Source organism: Anolis carolinensis, chromosome 2, assembly GCF_035594765.1.
Source record: "Anolis carolinensis isolate JA03-04 chromosome 2, rAnoCar3.1.pri, whole genome shotgun sequence".
Classification (NCBI taxonomy): domain Eukaryota; kingdom Metazoa; phylum Chordata; class Lepidosauria; order Squamata; family Dactyloidae; genus Anolis; species Anolis carolinensis.
In genome coordinates, this window is record NC_085842.1 from 211,574,645 (window position 1) to 211,596,659 (window position 22,015).

General features: G+C 39.4%; 1 protein-coding gene across 1 annotated transcript in view; it reads left to right on the forward strand.

Moving 5' to 3' along the window:
• The window catches only part of ptpn18 (protein tyrosine phosphatase non-receptor type 18), a 69,182-nt gene that overhangs the window by 13,875 nt on the left and 33,292 nt on the right, over positions 1-22,015 (forward strand). Inside the window, exons 2-8 of the mRNA XM_008103567.2 lie at positions 10,712-10,820; positions 14,629-14,705; positions 16,228-16,323; positions 17,560-17,598; positions 17,747-17,815; positions 18,718-18,780; positions 19,859-20,001. Coding sequence (XP_008101774.2) covers positions 10,712-10,820; positions 14,629-14,705; positions 16,228-16,323; positions 17,560-17,598; positions 17,747-17,815; positions 18,718-18,780; positions 19,859-20,001 — 596 coding nt within the window. The remainder of the gene's footprint in view (positions 1-10,711; positions 10,821-14,628; positions 14,706-16,227; positions 16,324-17,559; positions 17,599-17,746; positions 17,816-18,717; positions 18,781-19,858; positions 20,002-22,015) is intronic.

The following is a 22,015-nucleotide window of genomic DNA, read 5'->3' on the forward strand; positions in this document are numbered from 1 at the left end:
CTAGGTCCTTTAGTATGCCTCTATGGCAGGCATTCACATCTCAGTAGTAGTTGGAGGCCAATATTAAAATAGGCTAAATGTTAGGGCCCTCCCCCTCCCTCTGCGCTCAATCCTAATTGGCTGCAGAGCGTGTGCAGGAGAACCAGTGAGATTGGCAGCCTCTTCGGGCCACCCGAAATCCTTTGGGGGATGCATGCAGCTCGTGGGAAATTTGTTGTGCTGGTCTCCTGTATGTGTGGTAAATGTCCTCTGTTCATGCTGGAGGACCTGGCGATTTTCAAAGAGAACACTTCTCTATGAATCTGTCAGTCTGTCCCCAGTAATGACAATGCTATTTCACTTTACTTTTGCATCTTAAACAGAGAGGATGTCTGGTTTTGAAACTTTTTATCCGGTTTACAAAGCCCTATATGATTCGGACCCTGCCTATCTCTGTGCTTGCATCTCCCTCTATGAACCAGCGTGGGATCTAAGATCTTCTGGGGATGCCCTCCACTCGCTCCTGCCACCGTCACAAGCACGGTTAGTAGGGACAAGGGAAGAGGGCCTTCTCGGTGGTGGCTCCCCAGCTCTGGAACGCCCTTCCCAGAGAGATTAGGCAAGCCCCTTCTCTGTCTTCTTTCCACAAGGATCTGAAAACCTGGTGGTTCCTGTATATCTTTGAGCAGAGCTAATCCTTGGCCCTCCCGGCTATGATCCTGCTCAGCACTTTATCCACTTCCTGCCCCCATGTCATACTGTTGCACTTGACTCGCCGAGCACCTTATAGTTGGCCACCCCACCGTTGAATCCTTGATCACTGTGTCCTGGTCCACTGATGGAATATTTTGTTATTAGTTCTTAAGCCTATCGGTAATTGATTGATTTGTTTGTTTAGTGTACTTATGCTTATTATTGTATTATATTTTGTTGTTGTATGGTTTTAACTTGTTGTATGGTTTCCTTGCTATGTTGGAAACTGCCCTGAGTCCCTTGAGGAGACAAGACGACATATAAATAAAGTATTATTATTACAGTAGAGTCTCACTTATCCAAGCTAAACGGGCCGGCAGAAGCTTGGATAAGCGAATATCTTGGATAATAAGGAGGGGTTAAGGAAAAGCCTATTAAACATCAAATTAGGTTATGATTTTACAAATTAAGCACCAAAACATCATGTTTTACAACAAATTTGACAGAAAAAGTAGTTCAATACACAGTAATGCTATGTAGTAATTACTGTATTTACGAATTTAGCACCAAAATATCATGATATATTGAAAACATTAACTACAAAAATGGCTTGGATAATCCAGAAACTTGGATAAGTGAGACTCTACTGTATTATTATTATTATTATTTCTAAAAAGAGTAGTGGAGTGTCTTTATTGGTTTTTAGTTACTGAATGTTTTGAATTATTTTTACCCATTGTCGATTACTTCAGTAGATTGAGAGGCAATGTGTAAATACATTGTCAGGCAATAAGTAAATAGGTAAATGTTCATTGGCCTCTGTGGGGGGACAAAGGTTAATCTGGTTTGGTTCATTTTCAAAATCTATCAGCAAATGGAAGTGACTTTGAATGAAGAGGTTACTTGAATGTACATTGTTCCCAGCAAAAGCCCACCAAGAGATTTTTGTGCGTGCCAGAAATAAAGAATTTTGTAATAGACTTCTCCATCCCAGGGTAAAATATATGTGGATGTTGAGCGAAAGAGTGAGGAAGGGACCTGGCCTCATGGGCTACTTTTCCTTACCTGCCACTTCTCATCTGTGGTTGAGTTGTTCTTTTTTTTAAAGGAAGTTATGGCTTTGAAGGGAACTTCTGTGTCATTTCCCGTTGATGGGATATTTAAATAGGCAAAGCACCACACGCCTGTAATCCACATATGTATGGTTTGTATGAAACAATACAATTAAATAAATAAATGCTTTCTTTCAAAAGAGAGGCAAGTCCAGACCAAATAACAGGTAATTAAGCAAAATGGGGAGAAACAGGAAAAGGAAGTAAAGCACGTAAACCAAGTTGCACACAAAGGATGCACACACATGCAAAACAAAACCTGATACAGTTTTTTCCCACCAGCTTCCCCTGACTTTAACAAAATCTACAAGCCTATGAATCAAATGCTGATTCAGTTAGTGGATCGCTCACCTTTTTCTCTTACTTCCAATGGGTTGTATTGTTGTTCTTGCTCACTGGTATATATTTAAAGAATTGAGTTCATCCCTCCAAACCTGCTGGCTGGAGACCTTGAGATGTTGTAGGGGAGATGGCGGGGATTGCCTGTTTTCATGATGGGTGGCAAAGGCTTAGATTCCAGAACAAGGGCTTTTCTGTACTGTCCTTCCCCAACAGCTTGAGAACTGGACACAAACTGAGCCCTGGTTTTGATGTTTATGGACTATAACCAGAAAGTGCTAATCAGCTGGTCATCATTAGCCTGGGGAGAAATAACCATGAGGTGCTTCAAGAGTTGTCTCCTGGACCCGTTGCTTTTTAAAGTGTTTTTATTAATGATCAGATGAAACAATTGAGAGAATACCAATTGCATTTGCAGATAACATTAAATTGATTCCATCTTAGAACAGATAGTAAATATGTGGTCTTCCAGCTGTTGTTGAACTGAAACTCTGCACTGAATCCTTTCTCAACCTGGTTTGCTCAGATGTTTTGGACTACAATTCTTAGCAGATCTATCTAGCATGGCAAGTAATGAGGAATGAGGGGGATTTTGGAGGACCACATATGCTCCATCCAGGTTTAGAAGAAACAGATGCAAGGCTATTTTGAGGATGGAGAACTGGGGCAAAACTAACATTATTTTCAATACAAATATATTAAATGTACAATACTGCACGTAACTTGAAAAAATCACGTACCGATCAGAAGCAAAACATGAGCTGACAGTGTTTTACGATGGCTAAAATGGCTAATAAAATTCTAGATTGCATCAAAAGAAGTGGAACATTCAGTTTGTCAAGATGTATTTGATATTGTAGCTTACACCATAGCTGGAAAAGGTATTACAATATGTCTAGTTCTGGACATGATGATTTAAGAAAGGTATTGACAGACTACAAATATGTTTGACAAAGAGAGAAATGGCTCTAGAGGTCTGAGTAAAAGAATTGAATGTGTTTTGCTTGAGACGATTATGAGGTGGCTAGATAACTGTCATAAACCTGAAGGGCTGGTACAGAGATCATGGAATACATTTGTTTCCTGTTGTTCAGTGAATAGGACCTGAACCTATATGTTTAGGTTATATACATTTACATACCACAACCACCTCTGTTGTCCAAGGATTCAAATTAAACATAACAAAAGACTTCCAAGCTGGTAAAAGCAGAAAAGGCTGTCTCAGAAAGTAATGAAATTGCTTATGCTGAAGGTTTTGTAGAAGAGTCTAGATTGGGCATGGGCAAACCTTGGCCCTCCAGGTGTTTTGGACTTCAACTCCCACAATTCCTAACAGCTGGTTAGGAATTGTGAGCTAGATAGTGGCATATCTCTGTGTTGCAGTAATGGATCACCTACATCAGCAGTGGCTTGGTCTAGATCAGTGCTTCCCGAAGTAGGTGACATTGTCCCAGTGCTGCAACAACAATCCAGGGGGCAGTCGTAGCCCCAAGTGTAATTGCAGGGCATTGAATAAAAATAAGGGGGAAGGAAAAACATAAAGAAAGAAAAGAAGACTTTCTTGGAGAATGGTTGTACATGTTTCATCTCTGTCAGGTTCCTTTCAGTATCAGCTGTGTTTCTATTGGAGAGACGCTTTGTTGTAAAATAATTCTTTTAGACCACAAAGAAACTTTGCTGGTTCCAAAACATTTCTTGTTCAGAATTAATAGTACCCAGGGTCATAAAGCACACAAATTTTCTGATCCCCAACCCTCTGTTTCCTTTCCCACAAGACCATGAGCAATTGACCTTTATTGCATGCTATTAAAACTTTCCAGTTCTTGCCTGTTTGGTCACAACATAACCCAGTGTCCATTTCTCAATGCCCATTTGTAAATGTCATGCATACTACATATGGGATGTCATAAACAACTTATAGTCATGATAATCTCTTATGTAACAGAGTTAAAGTCGTAGTGATTATTTTCTGGACACACAAAATGCAAGTTATAACCAATCAGTGGTCAAATCCACCAACAGGTTTTAACAAGCAAATGTTTGCAGACAAGTGTGTTGTGCATTGTTGGGAAGTCCAACATGCATAAGCAGGAATACAGTAGTCTCACTTATCCAACATAAACGGACCGGCAAAACGTTGGATAAGAGAAAATGTTGGATAATAAGAAGGGATTAAGGAAAAGCCTATCAAATGTCATATTACATTATGATTTTACAAATTAAGCACCAAAACATCATGTTCTACAACAAATCAACAGAAAAAGCAGTTCAATACATGGTAATGTTATGTAGTAATTACTGTTTTTACAAATTTAGCACCAAAACATCACAGTGTATTGAAAACATTGACTACAAAAACATTGATTACTAAAAGGAAGGCTGTGTTAGATAATACAGAACGTTGGTTAAGTGAAGGTTGGATAAGATAGATTCTACTGTACTTACATGTAATGACTTGTTTACAATATGATACTATAAATAGATGACATGTATGTAATATAATTTGGATTTTTTGCTGAATTGTGTGACAAGTAGTTAACTATAGTGCAAGTGCTAGAAATGTATTTTAAAATTAATTCATACTGCTAACAAAAATAGTGTCAAACATTAATAAATTGATAGCAGCGCTCCAGGGTCATCCTTCTCATTAGGATTTTTTAAATGTTATTTGTAATTTTTAATTTAATATTGTTGTTTGTTATCTTAGTTTTCTGTTTGTAATGTGATTGTTACTGTGTTGTTGTTGACTATTTGTTCAGTCGCTTCCTACTCTTCGTAACCTCATGGACCAGCTGATGCCACAGCTCCCTGTCGGCCGTGTCCATCCATCTTGCCCTTGGTTGGCCCCTCTTCATTTTTCCTTCCATTTTCTCTAGCATAATTATCTTCTCCAATCTTTCCTGTCTTCTCATTATGTGGCCAAAGTATTTCATCTTTGCTTCTAATATCTTTCCCTCCAGTAAGGCACTCTCAAAAATTTCCTCCAACACCACACACGATGTTATAGTCCAGCTCTCACTTCCATAGGTTACTATGGGAATACTATTGCTTTAACTATGCGGATCTTTATTGCCAATGTGATGTCTCTACTCTTACTATGTTGCTATAGTTGATTTTAATGAATGATTTTATCATTTCAAGCTTCAAAGTGTCTTAGTTACAAAATATCTTTCTTTACTATGTTGTAGGATGAAGATAGAAATATAGATACATAAAAGAACGCAAATTTGTTACTTTCTGTTCGCTTGAAGAAGGTAGATTTCCAGGGGGACCACTGAGTTTTTTTGTTTTTTTGTTTTTTATATAAAAGGGGAAAGTAGACCAAATACTTTTGGTAAACTCTGGTCTAGATCAATGATACTAAAAGTGTGATCTATTGATCAGCAATAGTCCACAAGCTCCCTGGGAGTTTCCATAAAATAAACCACAGTAGTCAAGTGGGTACAAATATGATACCAGTCCCTGGCACATTATTTTTTAAAGCAATTGTCTATCCCCAGATCAGATGACCTGAGCAACTCTAGCCTAAATCATCTCTGAATTTGCTTCAAATTCCATAATTATATAATGTGGGAATTCTATGCTGCTTAAAGAACCCCTTGTCCTACTCCTCTCCATATGCTCCCGACACCCTCAGTATCAACATTTCCAAATCCTATTCACCTTTAACTTATGCACATATACACACTCCAGGCCATGAATCCTGTTTTCAGTCTGCCTACTCCGATTCCAATCTTACACGAATCTTAACACTTATGCTACGATCCTCTACTTTAGTACAGCTTACTTCAAGGACAGGCCTGTATTACATAACACCACACATGGCCAGGTGAAACCTTGGGTGGGGATCACAGTTCTAGGTGGAGAATTTGCACAGTGCTCTAACCAGTTTTGCATAAAGAAGCAATGTAGAACAGGGAAACCATATCCCATGATCCCTGCAGAGTCAGATGAAACTTCTGTGACATACTTCAGAATATGTTCTTTCAAAATATACTCAAGAGAAGATGATGAGATTTCACAAAGATTAAAAGTGAACATTGCAAATAATGTCTGGAATCCTGCCATGCTGAATTATATCTGTGGGAATTAGAATTATGATGTTGCACTATGTCCATATCCAGTAAAGGGCTGCTGTTATGCTACTACATAATAGAAACAACCAGTTTCTATTATGTGGAGTGCCGCAGGGTTCCGTCCTGGGCCCGGTTCTGTTTAACATCTTTATTAACGACTTAGACGAAGGGTTAGAAGGCACGATCATCACGTTTGCAGATGACACCAAACTGGGAGGGATAGCCAACACTCCAGAAGACAGGAGCAGAATTCAAAATGATCTTGACAGACTAGAGAGATGGGCCAAAACTAATAAAATGAAGTTCAGCAGAGACAAATGCAAGATACTTCACTTTGGCAGAAAAAATGGAATGCAAAGATACAGAATGGGGGACGCCTGGCTAGACAGCAGTACATGTGAAAAAGATCTTGGAGTCCTTGTGGACAACAAGTTAAACATGAGCCAGCAATGTGATGCGGCTGCTAAGAAAGCCAATGGGATTTTGGCCTGCATCAATAGGAGTATAGTGTCTAGATCCAGGGAAGTCGTGCTCCCCCTCTATTCTGCCTTGGTCAGACCACACCTGGAATACTGCGTCCAATTCTGGGCACCACAGTTGAAGGGAGATGTTGACAAGCTGGAATGTGTCCAGAGGAGGGCAACTAAAATGATCAAAGGTCTGGAGAACAAGCCCTATGAGGATCGACTTAAAAAACTGGGCATGTTTAGCCTGCAGAAGAGAAGGCTTTTAAGCAGAGGCTGGATGGCCATCTGTCGGGGGTGCTTTGAATGCGATTTCTTGCTTCTTGGCAGGAGGTTGGACTGGATGGCCCATGAGGTCTCTTCCAACTCTCTACTATTCTATGATTATATGATTATATGATTCTATGTTGGTGCCCATATCACATCAGTCCCAATTTGAATTGCATCAGTTCCAATGTGCATTGGGAAAAATGCATTACAGGCATTTGCTGGTGTCCCATTATGCATCTTTGCAATTCATTAATTCCTGAGAAAGCATGGGCAAGCACAACTAGCTCATGGAAATCAACTGTGAGCCAGTTTAATTGCAGAAGCTGTAGAGAACAACAGCCAGTTCTGTTTTGCTCTCACACTCCTTCTCATCCAGAAAAATTTGACAAGTTCTGTCTCATAGGTTCAGGTTCCATATCCTTTATCTGAAATGTTTGCGATCAGAAGTGTTTTGAATCTTGGATTTTTTTATTTGTTTGCATTTTGGAATACCCATATTTGCATATATATACATGCATCTTGGAGATGGAACCCAAGCCCAAACATGATATTAATTTCTGTTTCATATACAACTTATACACACCACCTGAAAGTAATTTTGTTCAAAAAATGTAATGTTTTTTTTACATTAAACATTTGGGTACATGGAGATATCTAAAAGCAAAGCTGTCATTGTCTCAGCCACCTATGTGGTCAATTTCACATTTTGGGGTTCTTCTTTAGATTTCCAGTTAAGGGGTGCTCAATGTGTCCAAGTAAACAATCTTCCGTAGATATCATCAAGTATATTTTACAGTTTAGCCTGAATCCCCTTCTCCTCACCTACAGTAATAGAATTACAATCAAGGCTGAAAACTATGCCTTCTTTTCCCATTTATTCTTATATTTCTCATTTCCTCCTATGTGTATGTGTGTATGTGACTTCAAGTTATCTCTCAACATATTATGACCTCATGAATTCCAAAGGAATACTTTGAGGTGGTTTTTCCAGTTCCTTCCTCTGAAATATTGCCTAACAACATGTGATATTCTGGTAGTCCCCCATCCAGTACTAACCAGAGCTGAGCCTGTTTAGCCACTAGGATCAAATGGGATCAGGTGTCTTTAGGTTTTAAGAAATGTATTAACAACTACTGGGGTATAGGTTGTCAATATGTTGTTAAATTTCAAGACTACAAGCGGAGACTAGGGAGCAGCTTTTAGTGATACCAGAATGACTCTTGGTGATATCACAGGGATAAGCTCTGGTGATGACATTACATATGACACATAAAGTATCAAATATAGTTGAGCATGCTACTGAAATTTAAATAAAAACAAGCCTACCACGTGAGGATAGACAGACAGACAGATTGCTAGATGCACAGCAATTCCCGTGTTCAAGGAACTGGTACAGAATACTGTATAAGCCTGTGCAATAAATGAAAAAAATGTTTCAATACTCATTACGAAATTAGGGAGTGGGGAAAATCATTTCTAAAATGTATACAAAATTGGATGGGGTCCGTATTGTAGCTATAATGAGTTATCTACTTTTTCATTACTTTTCGCTGCCCGTCTCCTAAGTGACAAACTGGCTGAAAAAGACAGCAGAGACTTCTAGACACAGGCATCGAAAAACCCATCCCACGGATGACAAAATGTATTGAACTGAATTGTGATTATGTGAAAAAATAATGTAATACCTATGCTATAATCCATGTAAGTTTTATTAAAATATATTCATTCTTGTATTTTAAAAAGTCTTGTAACCTTACCTTCTGGATATCCCTCATAATTGTGCCTATGGGGAAATTTTAGGGGCTGCTTTCTCCCTCATTGTTAGAGCTATTGTCATGAAACTTGCTATGATTGTAGAACACATTTACTACTGTTAGCCCTTCAAGTTTCAGAATGTTTCATTCATCCACGGATTTTTGGGGAATTTTCAAAGTTTTTACAAACAACATGTTTTTTTTAAACTACAAGAGCTGTCATCTCCTTGAATTATCTATATTATGACACAAGATAACAGGTGATCATTCCCCCCAAGTTTCAGAAATATTCATACATCTACTGATTTGTGGGATTTATTAAAAATTTTGACAAAAACTTTTTTTAAAGCCACAACAGCTATCTCTATGAATGTCTTTAACCAATAGAACGTCAATTTAGGGATTTCTTCCCAGTCCAGCACAGATTTACATATTAGCATTGAAGTATCTTTGCAGCTTCAACAATTTATTGGAACTCTGGCTGCTGCTAGAAGAGACAAATCTCTCCCCATCCTAATGTAGGCATTCTTATGCTGAGCAGAATCCTGGGAAATGTAGTTTAGGGCAGGGCCTTTTGAAGTATGTACCATAGGGCTCTTTGCCTTCCCAAACTACGTTTATCGGAATTCTGTGCTCTCTGTCTCTTTCCCAGCTCACTCAGCTTGTCCCACCCTGCTCTTTTCTCTCTTTACGGTGAGAGGCAGCCTATCTTCTTGATTTAAAGAGGAATGGCAGTCTTTTAGGCTAAGCCTTGCTACACTGAAAATAAAACTGACCTCTGAGCATTACAGAATTCAAATGGAAAAGTATTAAGTAAATTTTGATTCTTAAGTTTTTGCGTGCCCCCCGTGTTTCTTAATATCTGTTTATATATATACGAAACTTACAAATTACATACAACTTATGATTTAAAACAAAGATTAGCCCACCCCTAGTATTTTACTGCACCCTTTCTTGAAAGTGTGGCATCGCTCCTCAATGCGAGTCTGTTTCTCAAGCTCTGGGATGTGACTATTATATGAGGAATTATTAAACCCCCAAAGTGGACCCCCAACTATTATGCAGTGGCAACTATTATGAGATGAAATATGGTATCCCTCACTAAGAATGTTATATGTCCTCCAGTTGATTCTGTGTTTCTCTGGAAGTGAACATACAGTCACCCTGAAGGTCCTACATAATTCCTACAGAGTATATATTTATACATTTTCCAGGATGACTCTGTGTTAATTCTATGGTCAATAGGGTTCGCTAATCCAGTTTCCTCTTGCAATGGTAAGTTCATGAATGCATCCCTCTCGAATATAGGGTAAATACCCTGTTTCCCCCAAAATAAGACATCCTCTGAAAATAAGACCTAGTAGAGGTTTTGCTGAATTGCTAAATATAAGGCCTCCTCCGAAAGTAAGACCTAGCAAAGTTTTTGTTTGGAAACATGCCCGTCAAACAGAACAGCAGAGCATGCAGGATTGGTAAATATACATAACCATAGATGGAAATAATGGTAGTAACAAGAAATTCTTGATAGGATTCACAATTTGTCTGGTTATGACAACTACTACTGTATAGCATATAATAAATATTTATTTTTTGTTCAACAATAAATGTGAATTCTTCTTCATGGAAAAATAATACATCCCCTGAAAATAAGACCTAGCACATCTTTGGGAGCAAAAATTAATATAAGACACTGTCTTATTTTCGGGGAAGCACGGTAAACACATTTTCTTCAAAGCTTACCCTCAGGTTCTTCCCCACCACCATCCTGAGGACTGGTTTCATCTTCTGCAACTGTAGAAAATGAAAGCAAAAATGTTTTACTCCTCTTGGCCCTCTTTATCTATGTTCATTAATTCTATCTAAATATTATTGACATTTTGTATAGTTGCAAAAGATGAAAAAGAGCCCCATATAAAATGGCCATATAAATATATGGTCAGCCAGCTAGGAAGCTGGATATTGGTGGTAGACAGAATATCAGTATATATTTGACCAATTAACATGAATATTCATTTTCTCGATAGGAAATCAAGGCCCGAGCTGTAGCATTTCAACAGCAGCAGAGCATTTCCACAGAGGCTGGTGGCAATAAGGAGAATATCAAGAAGAACCGTTACAAAGACATCTTGCCGTGTGAGTTGGCAGTCTTGCAGAGTAGCAATGGGGAGGAAAGGAACAGGGTGCCCTTCCCAGGGACAGGTTTAATCTGTGATCCACAGCCTCGAGGGCAGCCCTCTCTTTCTTCTGCCTCATGCTAATTTTCTTCCACAGGGAAATAGGTTGCCCTACTACATTCCTCTGCTCTGAGCCTTTCCACCCTCTGGTGTCTTTTGACTTGCAGCCAGTGGTGAGCTGCTTCTTCCAGCTAAATGTTCAGCCAATGACCTCATTTCAAGATTTGCCCTTTACATTTAAAGCCCGGGGTTCCACCTCAAGGGTCATGAGCCAAAAAATAATAATCTTTAATTCATCAAGTAAGCTGTGAGTTTAGTAGTGTTACAGGATCAGACAATTGAGTTGTAAGAATATATTTCAAGGGCTTATTGTGAAGACCAGATGTTTAGAAAAGTTACTTTTTGGGAATGACAGTGGTGTGGATTCTGGACATAAGGAAAAAGGGGAGGAGAGGTCATCCCTTGATTTAAAAAAATAATTTCAGTGCTGAACATTTATTTTTCCCTGACCCCTGTACTCCTAGTTATGCCAATTTACTGCTGGGCCACATTCTTGGGCCCAACCTAAGGATGAATTGGCAGTCCCATGAAGTCAATGGACCTCATAATGATGCCACTACAAATAAGCCTGAGGCTTTATGATGATAGACTCCCGCCAACTATGATCAGATTAAGGTATACTCTAAAACAGATGTAGGGAAGCTGTGACCCTCCAGCTGTTGTTGAAATGCAACCAGCATAACCACTGATGAGGGAACATAGGAAGCGGCCTTATACTGTGTCCATCCTTTGGTCCATTTAGCCTGCTGCATTCATCAACTCTGACTAGCAAAACGTTTCTATTTTTTCTTGCAGAATTCCTTCGTAGTTGGCTTTCCCTGTTGGTCTCCCATCCAAATACAGGTGTCCACCACTTTTCAATGGTCTACTTTTTGGTGATCCATTCTTTTGACCCTTTTCAGTTACAACCAGAATCTATACATTTGACGTGATGTGCTAATTCGACATTTTGGTTGTGTTTCTGCACTTTTTCAATCACAAATTTTACACACGCACATACCTATACACATAATAAAAGTAAAAATATGCATGTGTGTGGCTGAGGTGTCCACTTACACAGACAAGGTCCCATTTCCACAAATAGCTATAGCTCCCACTACTCAGGAGATACCAACGGCCCTCCCTCCAATGATATTGCAGGTTATAGCAAGCAACATGAATATGTCCTGACAATGTCCTCCACAAACACCATACTACCCACCACCCAGGTTAATGCCTTCATACAGGGACAATTTCCTCCTAGATTTTCTGTTTTTCCTCCACCACAGACATCCCAGTGTTTCTTACTCTCGCCATTGATGTGAAATTTGCATAATTCCACCATTGCCTCTCCCATAACCCTTTCCTATTCTTTTCTATGGCACACAGCAGGCAGAGGAATTGATTAGCAACTGAACATACTAGAAAGGTTTGGGGAGAATTCACTATGATTTATAGGAGTTGTAGGTACTGGGGATGTATAGTTCACCTGCAATCGAAGAGCACTCTGAACCCCAACAACGATGGACCTGGAACTAACTTGGGACACAGTACCCCCAAGACCAACAAAGATACTGGAGGTCTTTGGAGGGATTTATAGGAGTTGTAGTTCACCTACATCCAGAGCATACTGTGACCCCAAACAATGATGGATCTGGACCACACTTTTGAGGAGTATTGACCTGGACATTTTAGAGTTGTAGGTACTGGGATTTATAGTTCTCGTGCAATCAATGAGGAATCTAAACTCAACAAAAGATGGAATTGGACCAAACATGGCACACAGAGCCCCCATGACCAGCAAAGTATTTGGGGGAAATGCACTTTGATTTGGGGAAGTTGTAGTTCACCTACATCCAGAGAGCAGGAGCTCCTGGTGGCGCAGTGGGTTAAACCCTTGTGCCGGCAGGACTGCTGTCCTGAAGGTTGGGTTGCTGCCCTGAAGGTTGCCAATTCAAATCCAATCTGGGGAGAGCATGGATGAGCTCCCTCTTTCAGCTCCAGCTCCATGTGGGGACATGAGAGAAGCCTCCCACAAGGAGGGTAAAAACATCAAAAACACCCGGGCATCCCCTGTGCAACGCCCTTGCAGACAGCCAATTAGCTCACATCAGAAGCAACTTGCAGTTTCTCAAGTCACTCCTGACACAGAAAAAAAAAAGCAGAGAGCACTGTGAACCCAAATACCAATGGATGTAGACCAACCTTGGTACTCATACTTGATATGCCAAAATTTGATTATTGGAGAGGTTTGGGGAAAACGGACCTTCCTTTCTGGGAGTTGTAGTTCACCCACAACCAGAGAAACTGTGACCTCCACCGATGATGGACCTGGACCAAACTTGGCACACAGAATTCTCATGATGAACTCAACCTATTGGAGGAGTTTGAGGTGACTGACTCACCATAGTGGGAGTTGTAGTTTACCCTACAGCCAGAGAGCACATTGAACCCCACCGATGATGCATCCAGAGCAAACTTGCCCGACATAACAAACTTTAAGTACCAATGGAATTTTATGAGGTTAACCTGGTATGATGTCAGTTGTGGTTAATCTACAACTGTATGCATTTTGTACAATTTAAAAAATGACTTTTTCAAATAACTTAGGCAACGCCGGGTATCCAAACTAGTATATATATCTTTATATATAAAAATACAGCCTGCGTATGTTTGTGCATGCAGAACTCGAAAAGTAGTCTGTCAGTCAACTTGAAATTATGACACAACATGGCATACCAAGACTTAGTAGACAAGAGGTTCTCCAAAACATCGAAACAAATTAACGAAATCGCGCATGGTTGAGCAGAATAACCATTCTAGTGGTTAAAAATGTTGACATACACGAGATGAACATAATTCTAAACAAAATGCAGGTGAAACAGTGACACACAAATCCATTGACTCTGTGTTGAACCAAAATGAAGTAGTGAACATTCCAATGGACTTTCTTAATTCCCTTGATGTACCCGGATTACTGTCACACATTCTGAATTTAAAAATTGGAGTGCTAATTATATTACTGCAAAACATCAATCAGCCAAGATTATGCATACAATTAGAGGTTTAAAAAATTGAAGAACAATCTAATTTAAGCAACAATTCTGATTGGACCTCATAAAGGTAAAGATGTATTACTTCCACAAATGCCACTCAATCCGGCCAACATGGCGACTGAGTTTAAACAACTACAATTTCCAATATGTCTGGCATTCACTATGACTATCAAAAAAGCGCAGGGGCAATCTTTGCAATTGTGCAGATTGAATTTAGAAAACAATTGCTTTTCTTATGTGCAATTATACGTCGGATGCTCCAGATTCAGTAAACTGTCCGATCTTTATGTTTATGCAGAAAACAGTCAAACCAAAAACGTAGTCAATCCATTAGCTTTACAATAAAAAATGATTTTTGGTTTAAAAACCCCCTCTTTTCCTTCCTTTCCTCTCATTCCACATACACACAGCAACACAAGTCAGGGAACTGAATTGAATGTTGTGTTTGATCGGTGAATCTATGTTCACTACAATACTTCCATTTACTTTCACATTCAATTCATATCAGACTAAGCCACAGCAGAGCATGGCCTGGTTTAGCTAGTGTATTTATAAAAATAGACACCAGGTTCCACATTGCTGACTATATTTGGTTTTCAGTAGTGCTCTAGTCCCTAATCTGTCGCAAAAGTAGGGGACACATGTTCTAATTGTGTGTGTTTTTTTTTACAGATGACCAGACACGAGTAGTTTTAAACTTACTGGCAGAAGAAGGGCAAACAGATTATATCAATGCCAACTTCATCCAGGTAACAGAGCTTCAACATCTAAGAGATGATCACAGCATCACAGCAGCTTTTCTCAGACTTCCTATTGCCAAAGGCACATCGAAATGCCATGGTTCCTAATTAAAACAGGAGGAGGCTGAGCTCACTTCAGAACTGGCTTTCCTATCAGGCAGAAGAGCAGCTATCTCAAGCAGCAGGTCTAAAGTGTCATTAAAGGGAAGAAAATGCTTGTTTGGCTGTTTTTCTATTTAATCATTTATTTTACTGCCAGGGACAAAATTATCCAACATCCCTTGCTGATACTGGAGAAGAAACTCCCATTGGCAAAAATGTGTGAAGTAGCGTATATGATTTTTTCCCCAGGATTTCAGAGAGGAAGATAAGGTTTAAATCTCTCTACAATACACTTTGGCTGGAGATAACCTCCCAGGCCTCTTCTCACATACTTAGGAGGATTTTTTAAAAAGTGATATGACTGAAAACCATGTGATTAACTTTTGGTCATAAACTTCAAGATAAGGTTCCTTCCCTCAAACAGCCAAGTTTTTAGGGGGAGTTAAATATTAATATTAGACTAGTGACCATTCTATTATTTATTATTCATTTATTTACCCTATTTATACCCCACCTTTCGCTACTCCCGCAGGGGACTCAAGGCAGCTTACATAGAGGCAATTATTCAATGCCTTAAAATATAAAAGGTAAAGGTTTCTCCTGACGTTAAGTCCAGTCATGTCTGACTCTGGGGGTTGGTGCTCATCTCCATTTCTAAGCCGAAGAGCCGGCGTTGTCCGTAGACACCTCCAAGGTCATGTGGCTGGCATGACTGCATGGAGTGCCGTTACCTTCCTGCTGGAGCGGTACCTATTGATCTACTCACATTGGCATGTTTTCGAACTGCTAGGTTGGCAGGAGCTGGAGCTAACAGCGGCCGCTCACGCCATTCCCAGGGCTTGAACCTGGGACCTTTCGGTCTGCAGCTCAGTGCTTTAACGCATTTTGCCACCGGGGCTTACCTTAAAATATACACAATTTAAATATTAAAAATAAATTAGATTAAAATCAGATATTAAACATTCTACTTGTAATTGTATGCATATTATATCAATTAAGTGCAGATAAAATAGGTGGGTGTAGTCCTGGTTTATCCATGTCTTGGACTTCTCATGAACCTTTTATCTGGGGACTTTCCTACAATGTATAGGGTGAGTGTAGACAAGCCCTTAGTTTGCCCACATATTTATTTATTATTTATTTATTTGTGGTATTTATATACCACCCTTCTCAACCCCGAAGGTGACTCAGGGCGGTTCACAGTGTTGGCAACAATTCAATGCCTTTGATAAAAAAAAGTATAAAGCGTCAAAGTTGACCCTCCCCTAATAAAACATTAAACATTATTAAACACATCACATAAAATAACATCATATATCACACAAAGCTGAGCAGCCACATAGTCGCAGTAGGACATGCTGTTCATGTTCAGCCCAATGTCCTGTGCTGATTGATGTTTGTCATTTCTTAATTCTCCTCATCTTTCCAGGGTGTGGATAACAAGAGGTGCTACATTGCAACCCAAGGACCCCTTCCACATACAGTGATTGACTTCTGGCGCATGGTTTGGCAGTACAGGGTGAAGGTAAGCTGAGCAGCCAGAGCTAAATAGTGGAGCTCTTTAATTTTTTGGTAACAATGAAATGACTACATTACATTCAAAAACAAATTCAACAAGCAAGAATGATATTACAGGCTGGGTGTAATGATAGTGTCATAGTTTCTAGTTGTTTTTCAAGGGCATTTTTAGAAACATTGTGGTTAAATTTTCCAAAGTTTATGTATTATCTTCAAAAAAAATTAAGTAACAGAAAAATAATGAGTAAAATTAAGGGATAGATTGGAGTGGTGGCCTGAGTATCAGACAAGGTTTCCAGGAAACCTGAGTTCGAATCCTCATTCAGTCATGGAAACCATTGGCTGACCTGGGGCAAGTCATACTCTCTCAACCTAAGATGAAGGTTGCGAGGGTAGTAAATTGTTCCTGGGATAAGGTAGCCATGAGTCAGAGTCAACGTGAAAGTTCACAACAACAACAAACATAAAAAAGCATTACCATCATCATGGGTCAGAGCCAACAACAACAATAAATGAAAAAAAGCATTACCGTCATCATTACCTTGTTAATCTTGCTGTATTTCTTCAATTCTAAGACACCATTGATTGTAAGTTACACACTCATTTCATCAACAGGAAAAAACTGTTTTTATATATAATAAAAAGCACCTTTTAGAGATTTTTAGAGATTTTTATTTGAGGGGGAAAAGTGTGTCTTGGAATTGACAAAATTGATGATGATGATGATGATGATGATGATGATGATGATGATGATGATGATGATGATGACACTGCTTTTCTCTTAGACTTGGGACCCAAAGTGCCTGAGGCTTTCAAAGGCAATAAAATTAAAAACATACAAAATCTTATAGTGACTATGAAGAGAGTTAATGGACAGATATCCCAACTAAGGAGAAAAAAGATGATATAACACAAGAAAAAATTTCATGAAGTGAATACCAGACCTAAATGAAGTTCTGATCTTTTTTGGGATGCTATGCAGGGAATTATCAAATTAAATATGGAAATTAAAGGATAAAAAATTTAAACAATGTCTACTTACAGCATTCTGATAGTTTTTCTCAAAACTAATGCCAAGTAACTCAGTGACTTCTCAACAGAGAATGTAATTGGTAGGGTAACTAACCACCAAGGATTGGGAATAACAACTAATCACTCTTAGAAAGCAACCTTTTAGACTCAAGTGAGAGAACAAATTAAATGCAGCCCATTGTTCTTGCTCAACAGTGTTCTTTTACTGCAGGTGATTGTCATGGCATGCCGAGAAGTGGAAATGGGGAAGGTGAGTCCTGATGGAGGAGGGATGATACTCCAGAAACAGAGAAATCTCTTGGTGTTGTTTATCCCAGCCTTCTGGGTTCAAGAAAACAAAGACTATTACTATCCCAGAATCTTAGCTAACTCCCTTTGCTTTCCTTCCCACCCCCCAGAAAAAATGTGAGCGTTACTGGCCTTTGGCAGAGGAAACCTTGTCTTTTGGACCCTTCTCTGTGACGCAGGTGAGTTGGATATGCGCAACTATGCTACAGGAGCCATTAGGTTTTGGTAAAGTGCAAGTGTTCACCATAACAGTTCCCATAGCAAAAGGCTCCAAATATAGGGAAAGTTGTGTGGTCTGTATCAGTAATAGGTGAAGAAATATATATACAGGGTGTTTCAAAAAGATGGACCCATTTTGAAATCACCTATATTTCTGCAACCATGAACCACCCATGAATGAACTCTTGCTACTTGAAAGAGTGGGGCATAGAATTTCAGATGATTACTGCTAGATGCTCCTCCCAGCACACAAACAGCCCCAAACTCCAATCATTTACAAGATAGCAACCCCACAGCATAAGGCCTAATGAGATATTCTCAATTTGTAGAGTTATATTTTAGAATGGTTAGCAAACCCTGATAACGTATTAAACCATTTGTAACTTTTTGTGTAATTGTAACATGTTGCTGTCATGAAATACACTGCTTTGAAATGGGATCCATCATTTTGAAACAGCTTGTATTTTGCTCCAAAATGTTATCTGGGCAGAATACAGGGCATTTTCCACAGTGTTTGGAGTTCTTTTTTCACTTCTCTAGATCAAACATTTTTTTGTCCCAAAATACATATATGCACCCTCGCCTCCATAATTAATTTCAACTACTTAGCTTAGTCAATAGCAAAATATTATAGGTTTTGCAGTCCAATCACATCTGGAGATTCCCCATCCCTCATATAAACCAAAATTTAGCTCTACTGCAACTAAGCACTGGGATAACCGCTCATGTAACTTTTCCTCCATAGATGTATCTGTATCACAGAGAGTTGGTATAATTGAAAGGCTGAGATATTTCCTCATATCTCAAATCTGAAAATAGTTTTGACCAATGCGAGGGCCTTTGTTTCTTCCATGGGTCTCAGGTTAAAGAAGAAGAGCTCAATCCAGATGTCATTCTGCGGATGCTTACGCTGAAATATCAGCAGGTAGGTGTAACCATTTGCAGATTCTAAATTGCTATGGCCCAACCAGCCTCAGAAGGGATCATAACTAAAGCCCCTTCTACACTGCCATATAAAATCCAATTTATCTGCTTTGAACGAGTCTGTCACTTTGGCTCTGCTGGCTTTAAAACTCATAATTCATAGAATCATAGAATCATAAAATAGTAGAGTTGGAAGAGACCTCATGGGCCATCTAGTCCAACCCCCCGCTAAGAAGCAGGAAATCGCATTCAAAGCTATTAATTTTATAGCTTTCATCTTGATATGTTTTGTCCCTTGTTTGTTTTTTAAAGTTAGGTGTGAAAACATAATTTTGTTGTCATCGTCCAATTTTGTAATGTCTTTCTTATTATCGATGGAGGTGTCAATTTGGTTTGTGGAATTTGGGTGGTTTTGGTTATTTTGTTTTTTTTGTCTAATATTGAATGATTGCCAATATTTGTTGTAAACTGCTCTGAGTGCCTATGGGGAGATAGGGTGGGATATAAATAAAATTATTATTATTATTATTATTATTATTATTATTATTATTATTATTAGAAACACAACAAGATGAGTCCACAGCAGACACTCTGCTGGCTGTTGAATTGGATCACACGTCGGACACTTCCCAAGTGTCTAGGACTGTGTGATGTATCGGCGAATAATGTGAGCAGATCCCAGTAAGGTGGCCTTCTGCAGCTGGCAGATGGTAATTTTGTCAGCGCCAATTGTGTTTAAGTGCAGGCCAAGGCCTTTAGGCACTGCACCCAGTGTGCCAATCACTACTGGGACCACCTTGACTGGCTTGTGCCAGAGTTTTTGTAATAATAATAATAATAATAATAATAATAATAATAATAATAATTATTATTATTATTATTATTATTATATGGTAGAATAGACTCAGACAATCCAGTACAAAGCAGATAATATGGATTATCTGCTTTGATAATCTGGATGTTATGGCAATGTAGAAGGGGCCTATGCTGCACCATAGAGGTGCTCTTTTTAAAAGTCAACGTGTCCCAGATACCATAATGGATGGAAGTATTTTGATTGTTGCCTCTTCCCTTTCCAGGAGGAACGGGTCATTTCCCATTTTCAGTATGTGGCTTGGCCAGACCGAGGTATCCCAGACACTTATGGATGCTTCCTTGACATGATTGAGCAAGTGAGGAATAAACAAGGGGAGGACACCGTACCCATCTGTGTACACTGCAGGTAGGGGGGGATTCTTAGGGAAATGCCCTAAGGATGAAGAATCTGTGATGTGTAGCCATCAGTCTGGCTCCTTGTGCCCCTTTGCAGGCCTTTGTAAAGAAGAATTGAGGGTGCGTGGGTAGAAGGAGAAAATTGTGTCAGAAAAGGAGAAAGAAAAATAGTAGGTTTGATTATTTTGAGCTGTAGCCTTCACTGCTGTCGCAGACCCATGCTCACCAACTGTTCCAATTCTGGCAGGGACAGCCCCAATTAATCCTTTATCATCCAATTTCCTGTGCAGATTTGAAAATGTTTCTCTTCTTCCCATTCCCTTCCTCCACCCCATTCAGTTGGTACAACCCAGGTTCAAAGTGCCAAAGTAGTTTTCACTCATTTAACTCAGCAGGAGGAGAGGAGAGGTGAAAGTGGAATCTTTTCCTTCAAAGTGGACTTAGGCAAAAGCAAATGGCTGCACCTTCCCCTTGTTTGCCTATTCTTCATCATTAATAGCTTTTGCCATCTCCACTACACTGATGTTTCTTGGCCAAACATATGTCTTGGTTTTCTTCTCTGAAATGTTGGAGTGAATGTTAAACAACCCTCATTGCCTTCATATAGCCCTTGACAGAAAACTGCAGGAGTGGGCAACTTATGCCCACAGCCTGCATGCAGCCCCATCCCTTTCTTTTCCTCCTGGAGCCTTTCATCTCCCTCCTCCCCACTCAAACTAAATAAAAATAAATGTAATTTAAGTGTTCCCTCACTTATCGCAGGGGTTAGGTTCCAGGACAACCCGCAATAAGTGAAAATCTGCAAAGTAGGGGCGCTATATGTATTTTAATATTTATACATTATTTTAGTAGTTATACACTATTTTAAGTCTTTATCAACCAATCGGGTGTTGATAAATCACCGCCTCCTCCCGTTGCTGCTTGGGCTCCTTTTCTTTCCCTTTGGCTTCTCCTTCCTCCCTTCCTTAGGCTGTAAATTGTAATTTTTTATGATTTATAATAGTCTTTGAGTTCATTGAAAAACCACAAAACAGCAAATCTGCGAAAAGTGAACCGCAAAGTAGTGAGGGAACACTGTATATTTTATTTCTGTCCCTGTGGCAATTACATTTTGAAAAATTCGGCTTGTTGTGGACACAAGAATAAGTGATAAAGCTTCAGTGGAGACACCTTTTTCCTATCATAACTCTTTCAGGAATGAATTTCCTTTCCAAGGAGTAGATTTCCCCTCACTTCGTGTTGTCTCACCCAGTTCTTAACTAGGAGTCATTTGTAAGTCAGATGTTTGTAACTTGGGGACTGCCTATACTGTATTTTTTCTATTCTAAGACACACTCCACCCCTTTTGCCATGTAAGCATCTCTAAATATATGGGCTTCTCAGAATTGCAAGTGATTGATATACATGCACACACACTGTTGATGGTACTGAAATTAGTTTGCGTTTTACAATCGGTGGCATCTTAGAATTGAAGAAATACAGTACATTTAAAAGTGTGTGTATATAGATCTTGAGCTGAGGAGAACAGTGAGTGGTCACGTGAATTATACCCTATTACAGGGGTCCTCAAACTTTTTAAGCAGAGGGCCAGTCCACAATCCTTCAGACTGTTGAGGGGCCAAATTATCATTTGAAAAAATAATTCCTATACACACTATACATGTCTTATTTGTAGTGCAAAAAAGAACAATACAATATTTTAAAATAAAAACAATTTTAACCAACCTAAATCTATCAGGATTTCAGTGGGAAGTGTGGGTCAGCTTCTGGCCAATTAGATAGTCTAATTAGGACTGTTGTTGCTGTGTGCCTTCAAGTCATTTCAGACTTTGGGCGAGCCTAAGTTTAAAACTGAGGGCGGGGGCCAGGTAAATGACCTTGGAGGGATGCACCCGGCCCACGGGCCTTAGTTTGGGGGTGACTGCCCTATTACAAGGGGTAAAAGACATAGCCAACTGGGAGGACGCTCAAAAACATCTCTCCAAACTGGATGAATATGCTGTGAGGGTTTGTAAAAGAGGCAC